General features: G+C 37.3%; 1 protein-coding gene across 3 annotated transcripts in view; it reads left to right on the forward strand.

Moving 5' to 3' along the window:
- The window catches only part of MALRD1 (MAM and LDL receptor class A domain containing 1), a 207,557-nt gene that overhangs the window by 22,996 nt on the left and 163,089 nt on the right, over nt 1-21,472 (forward strand). For all 3 annotated transcript variants that reach the window (XM_042817546.1, XM_042817544.1, XM_042817545.1), the window contains exons 9-13: nt 859-1,066; nt 5,379-5,525; nt 9,339-9,448; nt 14,017-14,187; nt 16,086-16,206. In XM_042817546.1, coding sequence (XP_042673480.1) covers nt 859-1,066; nt 5,379-5,525; nt 9,339-9,448; nt 14,017-14,187; nt 16,086-16,206 — 757 coding nt within the window. The remainder of the gene's footprint in view (nt 1-858; nt 1,067-5,378; nt 5,526-9,338; nt 9,449-14,016; nt 14,188-16,085; nt 16,207-21,472) is intronic.

Here is a 21,472-nt window from a genome sequence, read left to right on the forward strand (position 1 = left end):
TGTGAAAAGGCAAAGACCAAGCCTACTGCAAGCACTGACACTTTGATGTGTATCAAATGAATGCATTTCAGCAAGGTGCTGTATTACAAATTGTTGTTGTCACTTGCATCTCCTTTGCCTTTAAGAAAAAGTATATATAAAGAACCAGATGTGTATAAGATCATCTGTAGTATCCAAAACCAAACAAAATTGTGAAGATGTTTTATGCAGCCAAAATGTTTCTCTGTTATATAGAAACATCACGATCACTTGTGCTTAGGGAAAGCAAAGGTACTGTAATTACATAACCATGTAATATTTTTAGTGTTATTGTTTTTTTTTCCATTTGAACAACTAGAGAACTGACAATGGTAGAAGATTTTGTAATATTGGATATTGACTTCAATGGAAAATGCTTCTTTAGATTTCAAAGTAAAGGGCACAGGAAGTTAGAGAAAGTTATCTGCTTATGTCTCAAAGTGTGTTTTCTCTAGTTTCTCTCTGTTCTGTCTGAAATCCTTGCCCCTTTTCTTCCCTTGTGCTTTCTGCCCCCTGCGCATGACTACACCGGGGCGCTGCTGGATCTTGGTGGTGACTATCCCCACTTTACATAATTCTTGCTCCTTTCCTATCACCTGCTTTCCTTAGCCCATCATCCTAATTTGTAATAGTTGCCAGCCTCCCCTTCCCCATCTCTCTGATTGATTAGGGTTTGTAATAAACTGGTCGGATGGGCCAGTGAGACAGTTGGAAATTTGTCATCTTTTTCTAATGGAAGGCTTCCAGTGTTTTTTTCAAATAGGGCATTACTGTTTCACAGTAGGAAAAAAAAGTTTCTATGTCTGTTAATGCAAATATTTTAACTTTAACAATGCACAGCTGACACTTAAGGGAACAATCCAGAGCAAGACAGGCTTCATCTGTTTAAATAACATCCAGTTTTTGGACACTGCACGCTCAGAGCCTTCAGCTTTCAGCTCTGTAGAAGAATTCGCCTTCACTAATGGGAAATCTACTGAGCCTGGATCGTCCTGTGTCTTTTACCCAGATTGCTCTGACAACACTGATGAGGATCCAGGAGCTTGCTGTAAGTGAATTTTAGAAGGATAAAGTGCTGAAGAGAATAGTGAAACCTAAATAGGTCTATCCAAGGAATGGCAAGAAAAAAAATAAGAAAACTTACTTCTACTACTTATGTGTTCTTTTTTTTTTTTCTAGTGTATTTCCTGTTATAGGAATTAATGACCATGTTCACAGTGTATTGCTTCTTTTTTTCTGCTTTGTATTTCTTTGCCTGATCTTAGCAATATGTTTTTGGTTTAGAAAGGTGAATAGGACCACAAAATTTTGTGCATTTTTTCTAAATATATCCCTTGCCTTCAGTGTTTACGATCCATAATTCTTTAATTTGAAAGGAACTGAAATCTGCCATAGAACTTCATTTAGAACTATTCTTTAACTTAGGCTGTCAGAGTTTTTGGGAGAAAATATATTGGGTGACATGAGCTATATTTCAGGTTTATTTAAATCATGTTTTCAGTTGAAGGTAACTTTGCTTAGAAGACATAGTTTTCACTGTAGTGTCAAAAGAAAAAACAGGAAAGAAAATTACGGAAAATGTTTGAGAATTGTTAAATGATTTAGACCTCAGTTTAAAAGTATTTTTAGAGACTGCAGCTTTTAAAATAACTTTTGTGATGAGTGCACTTGTTTTCTAGGGACAAAAAGTGACAACCTATTTCTATTGACAGCGACATGTAAATGTGTGTTGCAGATGAAACCTGTATGCATATTTCAGATATTAGTGATGATATAAATTATTTTTGGGATAGCAGATTAAAACGTTGTAGGTCACTCAGAGAAGCAAGATGGAGGACACTATTAATGTTTTATTTTCAAATTCACTGAGAAGATTCAGGAACAGTTTTTGACTGAGTTCTCTTTATTTCACAGTTTTAACCTTTTGTTCCTTTCAAACACTTTAAGAGCCATGCAGTAACTATCTATGAAACAAGTTATATGTGTGAACGTTGAAATGCCATTTTAGATATGAAGGTTTATACTACTCTGCCCACAATCTATTACACATTTTAATCTTAAACCCTGTGGCTTGGACAGTGAGGTTTGGATTTGGCACTGTGTAATTGAAAAACAGTAGCCTGAGTATAGTCAGTGTGTAATCATAGTGTACATGAAAAGTCAGTGGGAGTCACCAGGTAATATTGCTTTTATCGTAGTTGGGTAAGAAAAACTGGAGAGTGCACAGAAAGAAAAGATTAGGGAGTCAATGCTGTCCTTTGTGGCACATTTGGAATTAAGGTCTTGACCCAGGGAATGCACAATCCTTTTCCAGAACTGTGCCAGCATTCTATCTGCTGTTGCCTCTGCAGTTTCAGTGGGTTTACCACGTGGCACTGATTATCAGTTCACTTCTAGTATGTTTTAATTTAAAGAAATTAAGTTTAACAGTTTCTCAGTTTAACCTGAGATATTGAGATTATATGCTTCAGTTTGTGTTTAAGCACTTTCAGGTTAAAGCTCTCATCTTGTTTGATCAGTGCACAAAAGTATGCTCATCCTCTCAAAAATAAAACATGAGGGAAAAAGTGATTTTCTAAAATATGAGTGAGTCATAGCAGATGTTTGATTCTTTGGTCTAATAACTGAGAAGAAAGAAGACAGAAAAACTTTAAAATAAAAAAGACTCTTTTTAAGGTTGTCTATTTTAATGGCTAATACTTGAATACTTCATATGTACACCCATTTTCAGGAAAGAGAACTCTGAAGGTGAAACTTGTTTCTTCAGCAGTTTGATCAGCTTAGAAAAATTGTCTTTCTGGCACTTTCTGCAGTCTTGAACAAAAGAGACCTAAAGCAAAATCTGTCCTATATTTTTCTTTTGTTCCTTTCTTCCCATTGTGTACATTTTCCACATCATCTTGACATTGTCCTCTGTGATATTTTGAGTGAACTATATCTATCCACATTAAATTCCAATACAAATTTCTATCTGGTACAATAGGGTATATTTTAGCCTCTATTCTTTTAGGTATTCTAGCATTTATCCTTGAACATATCCTCAGTAGTTTTCTTTGATGGAGTGCTCTCATGATGCAGAGCTGTCAGACCTCTATACTGAATAAAAACAAAGGCAAACAGCTGCTTCTTAGCAATGTGAAGGATTCTTAACTTTAAGGTTTTTCTTTGCTTCATTGCAGTAGGGAAGGAAAACCAATGTTTCTTCTTGCTCAAGTTAACTTGACATGAATGCATGTGAAAATGTAGTTTATTGTAAGAACTTATATGTACTTATGTTTTATTGTATTTCGTAATTTCTGTCTATTTCTATAAATATGATTGAAAACTTGAAAAATCTGAACTTCTGTAGGAAGAAATTTTGTTCAATTTTGTGCTGTGTAACAGTCTTTGAAATCAATGAAATTAATGAAGTGAAAAAAATATTAAATGTTTTTAGTATTAAATAGAGATCACTTCTAGATCTCTTATATCATAGTGAAAAATGAATGAACAAATCCTAATTAATAGAAACATGGAAAGTGACAAAGAGTTCTTAGATCATTTGAAAGATTAAAAAGACCGCTTTCATGCTGATGTCAGAATCCTCCCATGCTGATGCCCGTTTATTTGTCATCTAATCTAAGGAAGTTTTGCATTACTATGCCTAGTATCAACCATTGGAAGCAGTATGGTTACTGTTACATATTTTTAAATTTGTAACATACATACTTAGTAAACACTGCAAGTTGTGCTTGGCAAGAAGTTCTGGGAGCACTTCCTATTTTCTCTTTGAAACAGTAGTCTTTTTGGAAATTGCCTACTCTTCAATGTTTGTTTAGAAATCATAGAATTACAAGATTGAGAACAACCTTCCAGATCACCTTGTTCAACCGCCCTCCCGTTACCATTGCTACCACAAGCTGATAAACCATATCTCATAGCTCCTCATCCAGATGCCTCTTGAACATTGACGGGGATGGCGACTCTACCATCTCCCCGGGCAGGCCATTCCAATGTCTGACCACTCTCTGAGAGAAAAAGTTCTTTCTTATGCCTAACCTAAACCTCCTGTGGTACAACTTAGGACCCAAGGAAATGGCCACATTTGTTGCCTGGGAGAAGAGGTCAAACTCCTCCTCATCACAACCTCCCCTCAGGATGTTGTAGAGTGCGATAAGTTCTACTCTGAGCCTCCTCAATCCCAGCTTCCTCAGCCACTTCTCATAAGACTTGTGCTCCAGACCCCTCACCAGTTTTGTTGCCCTTCTCTGGACACAGTCCAGGGCCTCAATGTGTTTGGGGTTTTTTTGTAGTGAGGGGCCCAAAACTGAACACGGTAATCAAGGTGTGACCTCACCAGGGCTGAGTACGGGGAGATGATTACCTCCCTTCTCCTGCTGGGCATGTTAGTTTTAATGCAGGCCAGGGTGCCATTGGCCCTCTTGGCCACTGCTGGCTCATGTTCAGCTGAGCATCAACCAACACCCCCAGTCCCTTTTCTTTTCACAGTCATCCAGCCACTCATGCCCGCCTATAGTGCTGCATGGGGGCTATTGTGGCCAACGTGCAGGCCTTGGCACTTGGCCTTGTTGAACCTCAGCCCAGTGATCCAACTTATCTAGACCCCTTTGAAGGGCCTCCCTACCCTCAGGCAGATCAACACTACTTCCCAACTTGGTGTCATTTGCAAACTTACTGAAGGTACACTAAATCCCTTCATCTAGGTCATCAATAAAGATATTAAACAAGATGGGCCCCAGTACCGACCCCTGGGAGGCACCACTTGTAATGGGTCATCAGCTGGACCACTCCGTTAACCACTACCTGTTGGGCATGGTGCTCTAGCCACTTCCTTATCCAAAGAAGGGTATACCTGTCCAGACCAAATAGATGCAAAATGTTTGTGAGAAGGGACATCCTCCATGTGTATCTGAAAGAAAATCACCTTCCTTTTAGCCTTAAAACTACCTGTCTGTAGTTTAACTCTATTTTTCATTTCTACTAAGTATGTTTGATTTTTTTTTCCCACCATATGCTCATAATTAAATTTCCAGTAAAATTCATCTCTGAAAAAAGTACAATTACACATCTGTAACTGATGGCAGCCTATGTATAGATCTCACGCTTAATAAGATACAGTTTGTTCATTTATAGGTGATTTCTTTTTCAGTTCTGAGTTTAAGAATGGAGGGACCTGCCTGATTTATTGCCTGTATATTTTACAACTTTTTCTCCAGCCAAAAAAATCCACATTTCAGTGGAACATACCAGTGATTTCTTGATTAAAACTCCTTTTACATCCAAGTATAAAATACTGTAGCATTGTCATTAAAATGTTACATCCATTTCAACTTAATTATATCTTGTTCTATGTGCAACAGCTAATTACACTGTATGTAATTTTGACTCTGACTTCTGTGGATGGAAAACACTGAACACGAGTGATACTAAGTGGAACATAATGAAAGAAGGGGCTCCCTTTGACAGCAGACTCCCTGACAGAGATCAAGCAACTATATCTGGACGTGGTGAGAGATTATATACACGTACATGAAACATTCTCGATGATGCCTATCTGATGAAACTGAGTTTGAAATGTATGCTACGTAGTACATACATAATATAGCCAACATTACAGAAAACCTGTTTTTCAAGGATGTTTTTTCTTAGATATTATATGGTTGCTGTGTCTTTGTAACCTTGCTTTTGTTTGCTGGACAAGTGAAGAAAAATGAGACTGGATGCAACATTGAATTTTTTGAGATCATACCTTTTGACCAGATATAGCTAACCTTGTTCACACATCTGATGATCACTTTTGGTTCCAACATTCACAAGGGCTTTTTCAAAAAATATTTAGAGAAAAAACCACTGTAGTTTTTTATAGAGTACAGATAAATTGATTTTTCTCCACGATAAACCGATATCTCTTTCTCTACCCTTAGTTGCTATAAAATGCACTCAGTTGGAAAAAGTTGATTCCAACAGAGAGTTAGTTTATTAATTTTATTCTGAAATTGAAGTGTTATTAATGTACTGTTTAAACCTGCCTAATATGCTTGTTATTATCAAATAACACTTGCAAATATTCTGTGACATTTCTTGTATTAAAATGTAACTATTATGGTGCTTCCAATGGAGACTGGACTGCTATAGACTATATCCTTTTAAATTAATTTTTGCAATGGTGTATATTATACTGCATTCAGACCTCCATGCTTCTCTCACACATTCACATTATAGGAAAGTGAAACTTTAATTACTCTACCTTAAATATTCAATGGCAAAAGAATTTCAAATTTGTTTTCTGGGTAAATTCTAGTGGGCTGTGATTATGTGTATGCATGTTATCTAATAACTCCTATTGCATGTTCATATGCTACTGGTCCCTGAGTGGTGAAGTGCAACAAATGGCTGCTGTTTGCTTTTTGTGTAGCAGTTGGGTATTTTATTTTATTGTCACACTAGTAGAAGGTCAAAGTCTTCATTAGTGTGTTCTCTGCAAGTGTTGCTGTTTCTCAGCTTCCCATTGCTCACAGCTCCAGAAAAGCTGGAGCACCCGATATAACTGCAGATTTCCCACGTGGGTTATTCTAGGCACTGGTGAGATGTAGTTGTAATGAAGGTGGCCTGAAGAAACTTCTGTGCAGCGTAACAAGCATGTTAAATTAACCAGTATGGGCTATAGGTCTTAAGCTGCTTTGATATCTGAATTATTTCATAGTAGGTTTGTGTCTTTATAGAGTTACAGGCTGTAGGTTGAAGCCTCTACCTCAAGCAGACCTTGAGGTTACCACACAGTAACTCTCAAACCCAGTAATGATGCATTCCCCATGTAAGTCAGTGCAAAGGTTGTTCTGGTGTGGTTTTGTAACTATTACTGTACCTGTTTTAGCCACATCACAGCTCTGTAATAACGCTTCCAGAATTTGAGCAAGTTTTTTGTCAATGTTAAATCAGAACTTTCGGATTTAAATAGTTATCTGTGATATCGCTGAGTGTTCATCTTCTTTCCTGGGGAGGGCAGCATCAAATTTTGATTAATGAAAATCTTAAGGAGACTGCTGTAGAGCCTCAGCTGCAAATTAAAAGAGGATCCTTTGATGTGTCTTTGCATTGCAATGAGGGTAGTTTCCCTCATGCCGTGGAGTGCAGCATGCCTGCTTGTACACAGAGCTGGAATGGTTACCTCTTTGTGCCAGTCTAGCTAAAGATCTGTGACTATTCACATGGGGTTGGACCTAACCCTCTGCTTCATTATGTATCCATGGGAAATAAATGGCTATGGAGTGTGACTGAGGCAGCACAATAGCTGATTTTCCAAGATGTAAGGCAATATGTGTGTAATATCAATGTACAAACAAGACAGCCTTTAGTGTTGCTTTGCATAGACTTTGGTGAAAAAGTCTCAGTATTCAGTGAAGGCAGCACTGACGGCATTCAAAATATGCTGCTTTAGGGCCCCTTGAAGATGTTTATCCTTTCCTACCTTTGTTTGAAGCACATCTGCTGTAGTTCAAATCCAAAGGCAGTTTGTTTGCCAGGGTTCAGATTAGATCTTTAATTAAGCTTTCATCCCCACTAGCACAGACAACAATGTCAAGTCTGTAGACCCCATGAGAAAATATAGCTTATTCCATTGGCTCCCATGGCCTGCAACATTGTTAGTGTGCTTAAAACTGTTTGGGCTGTGAGGAGAGTGAGTACTGTATCCTAAAGGAAATCAATTTTTATTCTAAATTCAGTTTGTAACATTATTAAAACCAATTTAAATGTGTCCTTTAGGGTTAAGCTGTGGTCTACATGGTTTGGTCTCCAGGGTGCTGTTCTCCAGCAGTCCCTTTGCTCTCCCCACACTGTGATAAAGCCTGAGGGAATTGGTGTAAACAAGGTGATGACATTCATTGGAGGACAAAGGTCTGAAGAATTTTGCCTGAAGAGGGCAGAGGATGATGCATTCAGTACTGTCTGCATAGTAAAATCAGGGGAACTGCAAGTGAACACCTCTTTGCAAAACTTTATTTCCTGAATTTCAAGAGCTTGAAGACACCATAACAAGATAGTCTTAGAGTTAAATCTAGCTGGCAACCAGTCATGAGTGGCTCATGAGCCAGTACCCCAGGGCTTGGTACTGGGACCACTCCTATTTAACATCTTTATCAATGGTCTTTACAAGGGCACCAAACTGGGAGGGAGTGTTGATCTGCTGGAGGGCAGTAAGGGCACTACAGAGGGACCTGGGTAGACTGGATCAATGAGCCAAGGAAAACTGTATGAGTTTCGGTAAGGTCAAGTGTCACGTCCTACATTTGGGTCAGAACAACCCCAGGCAACTCTACAAGCTTGGGGAGGAGTGGCTGGAAAGCTGCCTGATAGGGACCTTGGTGTACTGATGGACACTTGGCTGAATATGAGCCAGCAGTGTGCCCAGGTGGCCAAGAAGGCTGATGTCATTTTGGCTTGTATCAGGAATGGAGCAGGACTGTACTTGGCACTGGTGAGACCCCACCTCGTCTACTGTGTTTTGTTTTGGGCACCTCAATACAGAAAGGACATTGAGGTGCTGGAGCAGGTCCAAAGAAAGACAAGACTTGTGAAGGGCTTAGAGAATATGCCCTATGAGGAGTGGCTGAAGAAACTAGGGCTGTTTAGTCTGGGGAAGAGGAGGCTGAAGGGAGACCTTATTGCTGTCTACAAATACCTGAAAGGTGATTGCAGAGAGAGTTGGATTGGTCTCTACTCACTGGTGACAGGTGACAGGACAAGGGGAAATGGCCTCAAGTTGCATCAGGGGAGGCGTAGGTTGTATACCAGGAAAAACATCTTTACTGAAAGGGTTGTTAAGCGCTGGAATAGGCTCCCCAGGGAGGTAGGTGAGTCATTATCTCTGAATGTGTTTAAAAACCATTTGCATGTGGTGTTCAGGATATGGTGGATTGTTAGAGTTAGGGTACTATGGTTAACTTGATGATGGACTTGGTGATCTTGAAGGTCTCTTCCAACCTGAGCAATTCTATGATTTTAGCAACGGCTGCAGAAACACCTTTTCAGATTCACCCTCTTTCCTAATCTTTGGACTTTATTGCTGAGGAAAGAGCCGGGAGCACAGGAGCATTCAGCAATTGTTTTTTCTTTGTTTATGCAGATATTGGTTGTCACAGGCTGGTACAGCTCTCTCCTCTTTAATCATAGGGGTAGAGCTGAAGGTAATGCTATTCCATTTATTTACATTTATGAGTAATTTTCATGTGCCTCACTGAGCACATAGTTACCTTTCTGAGGTAATTATTTGCCGTTGGAGCATGACGTATTTCTTGTATTTCTTTGAATTTTGTTTACAGAAACATTCATCTACTTCAGTGGATCGTATCAGATGCACACAGAGATAGCCATGTCTGATCTGGGGAGTCCCTTCCTTGTCAAGCTGTCCCCTGGTTATTCCTGCTGTCAGGTAAGTTTTGGACGTTAATCTGCTCCAACCTTTGTAAGCTATCAGTCACCTGATGTGTTGAAATGCTATTTTTCTTGTTTCTAGCATTGCTGCAGAAAAACTAACTCCATTTGAATTACTGCAGAATGAGAAACAGACTAATATTTTAGGAGCAGCGAGGCACTTTTTTTTTTGCCTGCTTTGCTGCCTTTGTATCTGATTATTATTCTTTCTAGAGCTTCTATGAGTAGGCTCAGATTTAAGGATATTCTTTAGAGGTTTTTTATGCTGTGAAAAACTTAGCTGAACAATATTACAAGGGCCGTATCACCGCATAGTCAAATCAAGCCTGCCTTTTGAGCCAAAGCTGGCAAAGAATCCTCATGCTGTTATCTGTTACCTCTATTAGCTGGACATTCCTATTTCCAGCTTTCCTTTACGGATTTGTGGTTTGAATTTTCTACATGGATTGAATGTGATAGAATAATTGGAGAGAATTGGCTATCATGCTTCAGACATGTACTAAGTTTTATTAATTGAGGAGACTGCTTATTAAACTGAACTGTGCAGTCATTAACCATTTAACTTGTAGTTCGGTTTTGTTGTTGTTTATCAAATATCTTATAGTTCTTTAGAGAAATGCAAAAGTGAGAATGGCACTTGACCTGAGAAAATAGAAAGATAACTGGAAAAAGGGGGATCAGGAGTGCTATTAAGAAAGGAATAAAAGAGAGCAAGTCTGAGAGTTAAACATGAGAACAGCATTTTCTGATTAGAATGTTGCCATTTTCAAGAAAATTATTTTAAAGTTGAAATTGAGGAAATAGCGCAGAAAAATAGCAGAAATTTATTCTTAGCAGCATGAGGGCCTCATAAGCTGAGGGATCTGAAACAAGCGTTTGTTTAAATAAATCTGTTGTATTTGATGCTGTAGCTGACAGCCTACGCACATCGGTGAGTTACCAGATCTCAGCTAAATAGTTGCATCTTGCAGCTGAGTGGAAGCATTGTTAACAGCTTAAGAATACTTTTCTATCATTTTACACAATCTGCCTCTCCCTGATCTTCACGTGTCATCATATTGTTGTAAAGAATCACAAATAAAATAGATGCAGAATGAAATCGAGCGCAACGCTGCTGCAAGGAATACCGAAAGCCTCTCATAATCCCATCAGAGGCCTGTCCCACTGGACTTGAAGTACCAACAACCTTTGTGCATACAGTGCGTTCATCCAGGCAGTTTCAAATCTCTTTTGTAGAGTTTGATAGCAGGTAGATATGTACTTTTCAAGTTCAGATAAATTCATCTTAGAATCTTTTAAGGTTACCTGGGCAGAACTAATTTGTAAGTCAGTGAGTAGTCCCAATTAAGACCTCTTGCAGTGTTTGGTATGTATTCCAAATAAACATAAATTCAGTAGAGATGCACGTGCACTTCTTCAGTGTAGTCAGAAATTAAGGGTATTTTTGAGCATGCACATATTGTGTATACTTAAAGACCCAAGATTCAGCAGGCGGGCCCCCCCCCCCCCAGAACAGTGAAAGTTCTCATCCTGCTATATATGTCTGAAAAAGGAGTGTTTCTGAAAACTGGAAGCTTGGCTTTCTGCCACATTTTCCCTTTAGGCTTTTATTTCTGGGAAACAGCAAGGAATAGCAGTTGCTCATTAGGATGTGTATTGATGTGTTATGTTCTCTGTATTTAGATGTGAGATGTTGTCCTATGTTGGATGTCCCACTGAGAGGATAAAGGGATCTACATAAAGAATCTATGTTTATTAATAGCTTTACAAGTTCTTTGGCTCCAGTGGTCAAATTAAAAAAATAAAAATAAAAAAAAAATGGAGTTGAGGGATAACAGTTTTGCATTATGCCTCAATGGCTAATTGAAGCTTAGAAGTAACTTCTTTGTGCAGCTTCTTGTAGCAGTCATTCAGTAGTTGTCAGCTAAGAAATATCTTCATTTAGCTTAAGGTTTTAGAATTGTAGAAGCAAATTTCAATCCCAGCTCTCTGCTTAAGTACTTTTAATCGACAGAAAAGTAAGTCTAAAATGGAATATGTAGATGTAGCAAGCAAGGGTAGTTTTTATTATTAATAATTTTATTTCTTATGTAAGGGAAAGTCAGTAGATTTTTTTGAAATATATTTGATAAACATACTCTTTGTATTTAGAAAGGGGGGTAGAAAGGTGTTTGCTCAAGTATTTGTTTATTCTCTCAATAACATAATCAATGAAAAGAAGTTTGCATTCACAGTAAATTCAGCAAAAGTTACATGCACACACAACACAGTGTTTTGCCAGTTATTTGTCCAAAAGGTTCTTGAAAATCATTATATTGTGTCAACTGTCCTGCTCAAATAAAAGACCTTTATTTTTTTTCGTGTGTGTGATTGAAAGCTAACACATTCATCTGTGCTTGTTCTGGGGCAGAAGACAGTTACATTTGGCCATTAGCCTAACATGGTCTGAATTTCTTAACTCATTAATTTTTGATAACAAACTGGAGGGAGGAAGAAGAAAAAGGAAACTTACTCTCAGTAATGTGAGAATCCAAAGTGTTCTGTGTAAGATCATATGAAAATGGGCAGAGAACTGTGCAGCAGCTCATTTTTTACCTTCACAACATTTCAAGCATTATCAAGGCTTTTGCAGGAAAATGAAGTCTGCAAATGTAAAAAAAAAAAAAAAAAAAAAAAAAAATTGTCTTTCACAATGTGAAGAAACTGGAAGAAGAGCTCACACTAAAAAACTAGTTTTTAAAAATCTTATCTTTTCATTGCAGTTCTCTGCTTAATTTTTGTCTGGTTAGAATTAAATAGTTAAATCTGCTTTATTCCGTATTTCAGGGCAAGCATAGTGTGATGAGCTTCTCTTTGTTCTATGATCTTGCCTGTTGGACAAGCAGCATTTTTTTCAAGCCTAATTGCTGCAGAAATTGTTTTTTATTTTTCCTATGTAGCAGTCAATCCACTTGTTTCAAGCTATCGACATGTTATTGCTCAATAGATGATTGACTTCAAATAATTGTCATTGATGTTGACTGTGGAAATAAGGCTCCCTACATATAGGAATCTTGACTAAGTCTTCAGAGATTAACATAATCATTAAGCTATTCCATTTTTTACATTTTCTGAGCAAAATAATCTTCAAATACCTTCTAAGTTCATACTAAACTGAAGAGAAATTACTGGAGATCATATCAATTGGTGTATATCCCTTGATAGATGCAAGTTAAAAAAAAATTTTTATAATAAGTTTTCCTTTATATTGTGGTTTTACTTTTGGACATACTACTGCTCCTCAGCATGCCATTCCTAACTTTCTTCTATGTCACAGTAATGTATATTCCTGCTTGTTGTTTTGGCCTACAGTGCATGTACATGTTTTGCTCCAAAAGCAATGCCTCCTATTTATTTCTGTGGAACTTGAAAGAGCTACAAAGAGCAAAATAACAGTATTTGGTATAGAAAATTATCTTCTCAGTTACCAAATGCTATTTTTCAGTATGGCTGCCACTATTATTTGTGCATTTTTTTCCATGATGAAAAGGAGTCTGTATGCATTGTTCATAAAAAATTTTGCCCAGTAGAATGAACCCACTGTTTCACAGCTGCTGTGACAGCTTAATTGCTAGGTAAATGTTGCTAATACAGTAAAGTTTTCATCAGTCCAAACAGATGGAAGTCAGAAGGTGCAAAATCTTTACTAGATTGTGGGTATGGTAGGACAGTCCAACTAAGACTGGCAGTGTACTTCATGGTCTTCAACATGGTATGGGCCCTGTTCACTTGTTGCAGGATCAATTTTGTCTTCTCTGGTGTGACTCTGAAAATCTGAGCTTTCAGCTTAGTCAGCATCAAATGTAGTGATTAGAGTTGATGGTTTGTCCAGGTGACACCATGTGTCATTATCGATAATGGTGTGATTCAGGAGACTGGCACCTTCAGCTTTGTACTGGCTCAGTAGATCCTGACAAATGATGTTCATTCTGTTCCAGTGTGAGCATTCACTGGCACAGACTGCAGAATTCAAAGGTTGTCACCACTGTTTCCAACACACTGAAACTGATATTCATCTCTGTACAGTTTCCTGGTCATAATCGTCTGATTCATGCAGATGAGCTGATTGAGATGCTCACGGTGTGAAAACTGTGCATGAACATCTGGAATGTGGCTTGTCTTTCATGTGACTGTTGTCAAAATGCACCACCCGCACCCTCAGTGTGCTCTATCCACTTTTTGGTCTTCATAGACGTTCATCAGCAATCTGCTAATGTCAGTGAGTACCATTTTCTCTGGATGCAGGAATTCAGTTCCACACCTTTGTTTCAAATATTCTTCCATGTCAGATGCCATTCTGTCAGACTTTCTCTGCTGCCATCTGTTACATGGCAACAAAATGTAATGGAATATTGGTGGAAGGTTCAACCTGCCATATCACCAACATCCGTCTCTGACATTGTGAGCCAACATAGTAAAGTGGGAGGCATTCATTTTGGAGCCATGCTCTTATATGAGTTGGTGTTGAATTTATTGTAGATTGATGATACCATTTTTAAAGTGTTTCATTACGAACTCTTTCAACAGGTAAGATTTTGGTATTGGCTATCTCAGGACTCCCAGCTTTCAGTTTTTAGGAGGACTGCCTTGAATGGAAGTTTGGAGAAAATGTGCGATATTTTAGGATTGCCTGAGATGGAGTGGACAAAAGCAAGTATACCAGTAGTAGACAGTGCAGCTGGGAACTTATCTTCTCAGGTAAGTCGAAATTATGTCAAATGTTAGCTCCAATTTGTCCTTTAGAATTAAATTACTTTCATAATAGATGGTAAAAAGAGAATTTCTATCCTTTAAAAAGGAGTTCAGCTCTATCAATAGGTGTAGGTATTCAAGAGCAGCATCATTGTTTCCTTACCTCAGATTTCAGTATATGACTAGTGAAGTGTTTAAAAAAAGAACTTTAAAAAATTCTAATCAATGAGGGCTTAATTATGTTGGCTGAAGACAGAAGTGCAGAACCTTGAGCTTAAATGAACTCTACTTTCATTTGTAGTCTCCTGAATATTTTCTTGTATTTCTAAATGCATTCTTATAATCCTTACATTCACAGTAACATACTTAAGACTAATATTTTCTTTTTTATATATTATACTCATCTTAATTTACAAGCAGAAAACTAGAAATGAGGAGAATCATTATTAAAATTATTAGCTTAAAGAAAATCAGAAACGTTGATTTTGTTGTAGTTAAGTCATACTTTACATATTGTATGCTCATCTGTCTTGCTCCAATTTATAGGAGGGAGATGAGGTTCTTTTAATATTTGTATACCCAGTGTGAGATTAAGAAACAACAGTTCAAATGTTGGTCCAACCAGTTTATTATAAAACCTAATCAGGGAGACGGGGAAGGGAAGGAGGGCGATAAAAAAGATAGGAAAGAAGCAAGAATCGTGTAAAGCGGGGATAGTCACCACCAGGATGCAGCAGCGGTCTGGTTGCATGACATTTGAATGTCCAAGCCAAAAGCAGCAGGGGGGGAGAGCAGCAGCGTGGCCTTGGGCAGCAAGCAGGTAGCAGAAAGAAGTCGCAGAGCCAATCCGGGAGGAAGAAGCAGGACTCAGACAGCAGGCCCAGGAGAGTCCATCAGCATGCAGGAATTCCGTAGTGAGGAATCTGATGGCAGACACCTTTGTTCTTCTTTGGCAATTATGGTAGAATGCAAAGCAAGTTCAGGAGGGAGAAAGGCAGGTCGTGAGGCTTCTCATGTCAAAAACTTCTTCATGAAGAATCTGTTGCCAGAAAGCATCCACCTCATGATTGTAGGTCCCCTTTTTAACCTTCTGCCAACGCGGCATTCCTGGGCTCTTGGGTAAAAGTCATGTACAGCCCCTCCTGAGATGGCCATCTTCCTTGAGATAAGCCCACACAGAAGACCGCTTCATGGCCATTAAGCTACAGCTTATCTCTCTCTCTTGTTGCCCCTGGCCTTGTCCATCTGTGTCCCTCAGACAAAGGATTTCACAACCCATGCCTAGGACTTGCTTGGGCTTGCTCATCTGTGTCCCCAACAAGCTTTAAGACAATGATGTAAAGGAATAATATCTTACATCATCACACATTATAGAGTTAGTTATTTACTAACTAAAGCAGGCGTGGTGTAGAACTTAGACTAAATTATAAATTGCCATGTTTGTTTGTCCTGAATGCTCATTTTAAAAGTTCACATAATCATAGAATCACCAAGGTTGGAAAAGACCTAAAAGATCATCCAGTTCAACCGTTCCCCTATTACCAATAGCTCCCACTAAACCGTGTCCCTCAACACAACATCCAGTCTTTTTTTTAAAAGTTGTATAGTTTTTAACAGTTTCAGCAGGAAGACAGCTCATTCAAGCAGCAATGGCTATTATCACTTGAGATTGAGGCAAGGTTGCCTGGGTTACAAAACTTTCTGTAAGTAAATGCGGTTGTGGCTTTGACAGATGGGGAATAACTTTCTGACTGATCAAATCTCAGTCTAGTTGTTGCAGGCTGGTAATCCAAGTTGGCTGTAGGTGGTATTTATGTCCTGCAGAGAGAGTAAATAGTAAAGAAATATGTATGTGCCTTTTTATCATGTTGCTGCTAATGAACTTGCTTCCTTTATCTTTGCAGATCATTTTCCAAGCTACCATTCGAGCAGCAAATGCTACTGTTGCTATAGATAACATCAGTATAACAAAGGAATGTGAAGTTGTGAACATATCACTATCAGCTATCAAGCCAGAAAACAAAGGCAAGTTTTGCAGTTCTCAATGTGTTTTTTTCTGATGGTTACTATAAGTAATTGGGATCCCACTGACATCTTCAAGACATTTGTAACAAAGTAGGACATAATCTGAGGAAAAAAAGTCCAGCTGCATTAATGAACTGTATATAATAAAACCTTTCACACGATGTTATATAGTATGTGCTTTAAGTAGTTTGGAGTAGCTCTGTGAAGTAAGCTATAAAGCAAATGTCCAGATACCACTTACTGTGTAGAACCTGCCCACATTTATGCTTTAATGCATGGGCAGAAGCAAAGCATCTTACATCTTTCACTGATGAGCACTGTCTTTAAGGCAAGAGGGTGCTCCCATCATCACTGTTAAATATATAACTCAAAGCAAGCTCCACCAAACTTGTCTGTGTGCCCACACTCTCTAATCTTGAGACGCGAACAGATGGAAACATAGCTATGACCTTCTGTCAGACTGTTGCTTTTTCAGATCCCTACTATTAATGCTATGTTCTAAAATGACGTGAACCTAAATGTAGTCAGTGGTAATGCTGCTAAGTTATACCCAACAGAAAGATGAATATCATCTTTGTTGAAAATTTTAAAGGCGAGTTGGAAAATTTCAGTGTTGAATTTTTTAAGATTTCCTTGATATCTATATCTGTCTATGTATCTCTATATTTATACAGTCTGATAGTCTACTTAAAAGTAACTATATAATTGATGAAAGATTATTTTATTATAATTTTATTTTTATTTTCCTACACCTACCCACTCTATGCATCAATCACAAAGGCATAGCAGCAATATGATTATCTAAACACAGTGACTTACAGATGAAAAGCTTCATGCCATTCCTCTCATTTTCTTTCAGAAACCTGCTAAAATATAGTCAGTAGTCTTTTGCTATTTTTTAACCTTCCTCTTCCCCATTCATTGAAATTTGGATTGTTTTCTGATACATATTTTGAAAGCTCATTATTAGTGATGTAACGCAAACGTTTTCTTTTCCTGGAATTTTCATTGTGAACCAATTTCTGCAAAGTATGAGGGGTGCTCTTAATGTAATGCCTCCTGTCTTATGTTGCCTCATGATAACAGAGGTGGGTGTTGGTGGTATGGCAGTAGATGTGGAATCACGTCACCAGTATCCTGTCGTGTTTTTTTGCTGTGTGACAGGTAACAGCAGAGACACATCTGAAAAATTGTATAAAGAGAGTATGAAGCACAGGTGTGGAACTGAATTTCTCCTTGCAGAAAAAAAATGGCACCTGTTGGCATGCACTGATACCTGCTGAATATTTGTAGAAACCAAATAGAAAATGTTAGTACAAGGAAATGTTCTGCATGAACATGCAAATTTTAATAAGCACAGCATGCAAGCTCTTGTTCATGGCTGGTAGAAATGCATAGCTTATGGGGGTGACTGTTGCAATATTTTGGAGCTGAGAATTTACTCTATCAAATAGTGTTATTGTGGTCTTTGTATTTGTTGTAGTTTCCATGGGAATAAATAGGAGGCATTACTTTTGGAACAACCTACATATCTGTGGGGACTAGTCCAGGTGAGAAATCTGCCCTTACTCCCGTGTGAGTGAATTAATTCTGGCATATGGCGTTCCCACCTGAGGACTAGCTAGTCACTGTCACCAGTGGTGGTAAGGAAACTGCTGCTTTTTCCAATCCACCCAGATTCCCTTTAATTACTTATTTATCTGTTATCAGGCAAGCACTGGTTCTAGAGCTTAATCTCACTTTATGGAAAAAAAGTTCCTAAAACATCTCATGCTTCTTCAGAGGTGCTTTTCAGTTATCCAATTTCTCTTTGTCTGGAACTTCATTTGCATGTGTTTCATCTATGTGTTTCAATCAGTAACAATTTTCTTGTACTTAACGAAAACTCTCAGACATATAATGAGAATTTATTTTTCTTAAAATCATGAGACTAGAAGATTGCGTGTTAACTCATTGTATAGTCTATTTTAACTATGGTCAAATGAAATTCTTTGTTGCTCCTCACTTTGATCCACTCTCTGAGATGTTTTAAATTTGGCTGTGTTCCATCTTTAGAATCAGAGTGTGGTGAGAATTTTATGACACATATAGGAAAAGTTGGTACAAACCTTATAATATGTTGAAATTATTCTGTTTTTATGTAGCTCACGGTCAAAAAACTAGTTTATCTCATCTGGTTCTGTTGCAATTATGTGACTCTAATATATATTATTTTTATTATTACAGTAAAATTTAGACACTTATTCCAGATTCCTAGTTTCATTGTACAAAAATACATGTCCCAGACTAAAAAAGTCCTACAGATTTATTCTACCTAGTAGAGAAAAGTAAAAACATCATAAAATATAAGCTATGAAATGTTCTCTTTTTCAAGTGCTGCTACTCCTGACTATTAGTTCACAACTTTACTTCTACAGTTGAAGAATTTACTGTGGCTGTAAAGCTATCACACATGACTTCCACTCATTAAGGCAGAAGAGAAAAGTGGCTGTCTTTTTCAAATTGCAGATTTACAACAGTGACCTAACATACCTGTCACGTTGTGTGCTCACGTTCTGGAAGATGAATGTTTGATGTAATTTCTAAGGTCTGCAGCCTATGCTTTTGGTGGAGTTCAAATTTTCACTTTGGAACCTAAGAATTACATGGTGTAGGAAATATAAAATTTGAAAGCGATCTGATAACATAAAGATATTTTTGGCATTGTCTCTGATTTTTGCAAATCGTTCTATATATTTTTTCTCTCTTTTAATTTACTCATTTTTCTTGTTTGCTTACATGGATTATTGGATTTTGAACTATATCTAAACATCTTATTGTAGCTAAATATGTATGTGTGTATATAAAGTGTGTGTGAAATTTGGATATATATATACATTGGGAGATATATATAAATATTTTTTTATATTTATGCATTCATACATGAAAATTAATCACATTAAATCACATTTAATCATCATTATCTCTACAATGTACTATCCAGTTGAGCATAAGCATACTCAGATCAGCCTTAAAGGAAGTAGTTGCTGCTCATAAGCTACTTCTTAAATCATAAGCTGCTCATAATCTCACTCTCTATGTATGAAGTGTTTAGTTTCACCGAGAAGGCAAATGAAGAGAATGATGCATGTATTGTTTATTAATAACTGTGTTTGTGGTGTAAACACTATTGGGTTTCTAAGAACCACCTTTGTAAAATAAAAATTTCCTTAAGTATTATAAGAATTTTTCATTATATGGATAGATTCTAATCTTGCCAAAGCATAAAACTTCTCTGGTTATAAAGCAAACCCTTCCACTGACAAAACACCTTCCAAACACCTGTCTCCTATGCTTTGTTTCAGCCTACTCCTTTGTTTCAGACAGATGAGTAACTTTTAAAGGTGAGGCTGGGATTAAAAACAAGCTCAGAAGGATAGGCTAAAGTTAAAGAATTGAAAAGGTTGCCAGCTTGTAAACAGAAGGAACCTGAGACTGGAATTGCATTGACAGCTCCATTGCTTGAACTTTCCCATATGGGAGCAGACTACACTAATATTTTAGACTGGAGGAGAGATTTAGACCTGACTTGCTAAATTTCCAACAAAAGCATCAGTTAATTATTTGGGAAGCTCTTTTATTATTTTGTGACTTTCCTATATTTCCTATATCAGTACACTAGTCATTCACATTCAGGATTTGCAAATGACAATATCATAAGAACAGAGAGTTTTCCAGTAAAATTGGATCTAATAAACCAGCATGTTTGGACACTATTTTTCTTAAAAATGTTGTTGTGAAGCTGCCGTTAGATGATTGGATGTTTGCCTCACTGCACAGAAAGGACTTGCTATCAAAAACAGAGTTGTGCAGTGAATATGATTTTTTTTCATGTCATTAATTAGAATTAATTAGAAAATGAAATTGTATCAAATGTATGTGACAGCACAATTATTTTCATGGGCAATATTTGGGATTGATAAGCATGAATGTGCACCCAGAGAATACTGAATTACCTGTGTAAAAATCTGAATTTTTTTGAGACCTACAGTTAAGCTAAAGGTTGTTAGGAGATGTGCACTGAGTTTACCTTGTTAAAAATACAGGTCCGTGGTGAAATCACTTAGGCTGTTTTTACAGCATTTTTTTCCCCCTCAGTATATTTTGTCCATTGTATATGCCCTACTTTTCCTTATTACATAGGAGATATATACCTATTATCTATAAGCCGTAATACTAAAAAAGTTCATGTGACTGTAATCACAAGTAAGTCTGTTAGAATTTCACATTTATGAATTGTCTTTCCTCGCAGAAATTAATAGCGGAAGGAAATGTTCTCAAGAGTTTTGCCGTACAAGAGAATGCTGTACCTATCTGCCCTATGTGACTGTTCAACTACAATTCCATATATATTAGTATCATAATGCAAATCAACTTAACATTCAGTTTTGAACTTTTATGTAATAGTTTCAAATTATTTTTAGAGCTTTAGAGAATAATATTTGGGGATGGAAAGCAAAGGAAGTGGGCACTCCCACAGAAATTTTGAAAAGAAATTGTCAACATTCAAATAGACTTGAGATTTTTTTTGTCTGTTTTTTCAAATAGTCTTCTTTACTATTGATGACCTTTTGCATTTTTAAATTTTGTTTTTTTTTTTTCAGTGTGTTTACACTTGAAAGTGTTTAAAAATAATGTAGTAGGATCTGTATATCTGTAAGGTGTTTTGGATCCTAGATATTAAGATGTCAGTAAAGTGACAGCTAACTATAAGTCTTTAGATCTATCTTGAAATGGGTGATTAAAAAAGGATATGAATGTCTTGGCATATGAGGGTCTTTTTAAACACCTCTTAAATTTAAGTGAAAGTTGTAAGCCAGTAATGACGGATTATAACTTCTCACCTGGATTTTTTCATGCCAGGCTTTCCTCAGAATGCTGCATTATGTGTAAATACACATTTGCTGCCAGACTGAGAAAGATCTGAGGGGAGTGGTTGTTGAGATTTGTGAACCGTCAGTCTTGCAGAAATCCTTACATAATAATCATTCAATTTTAACAACTGTTTTCAGTATGAGTGTTTCTTAAATTCTTGTTAGGCATTCATTCAGCTTACACAGAGAAGCTGTGCATATGATTTGGGGATGTTTTTGAGTGTTTTTGAGTTTCTAAAAAAAAAAAAAAAAAATTAAAATATGTAAAATCAATTTGTAACAATCCAGAATCAGCAAGAAATCTCAAGTTGTGATAACAAGTCAGCTCAGAGAAGACTAAATCCACTGACACT

Source organism: Centrocercus urophasianus, unplaced genomic scaffold, assembly GCF_019232065.1.
Source record: "Centrocercus urophasianus isolate 14NV4802_14NV808 unplaced genomic scaffold, USGS_Curo_1.0 seq_16, whole genome shotgun sequence".
NCBI lineage: Eukaryota > Metazoa > Chordata > Aves > Galliformes > Phasianidae > Centrocercus > Centrocercus urophasianus.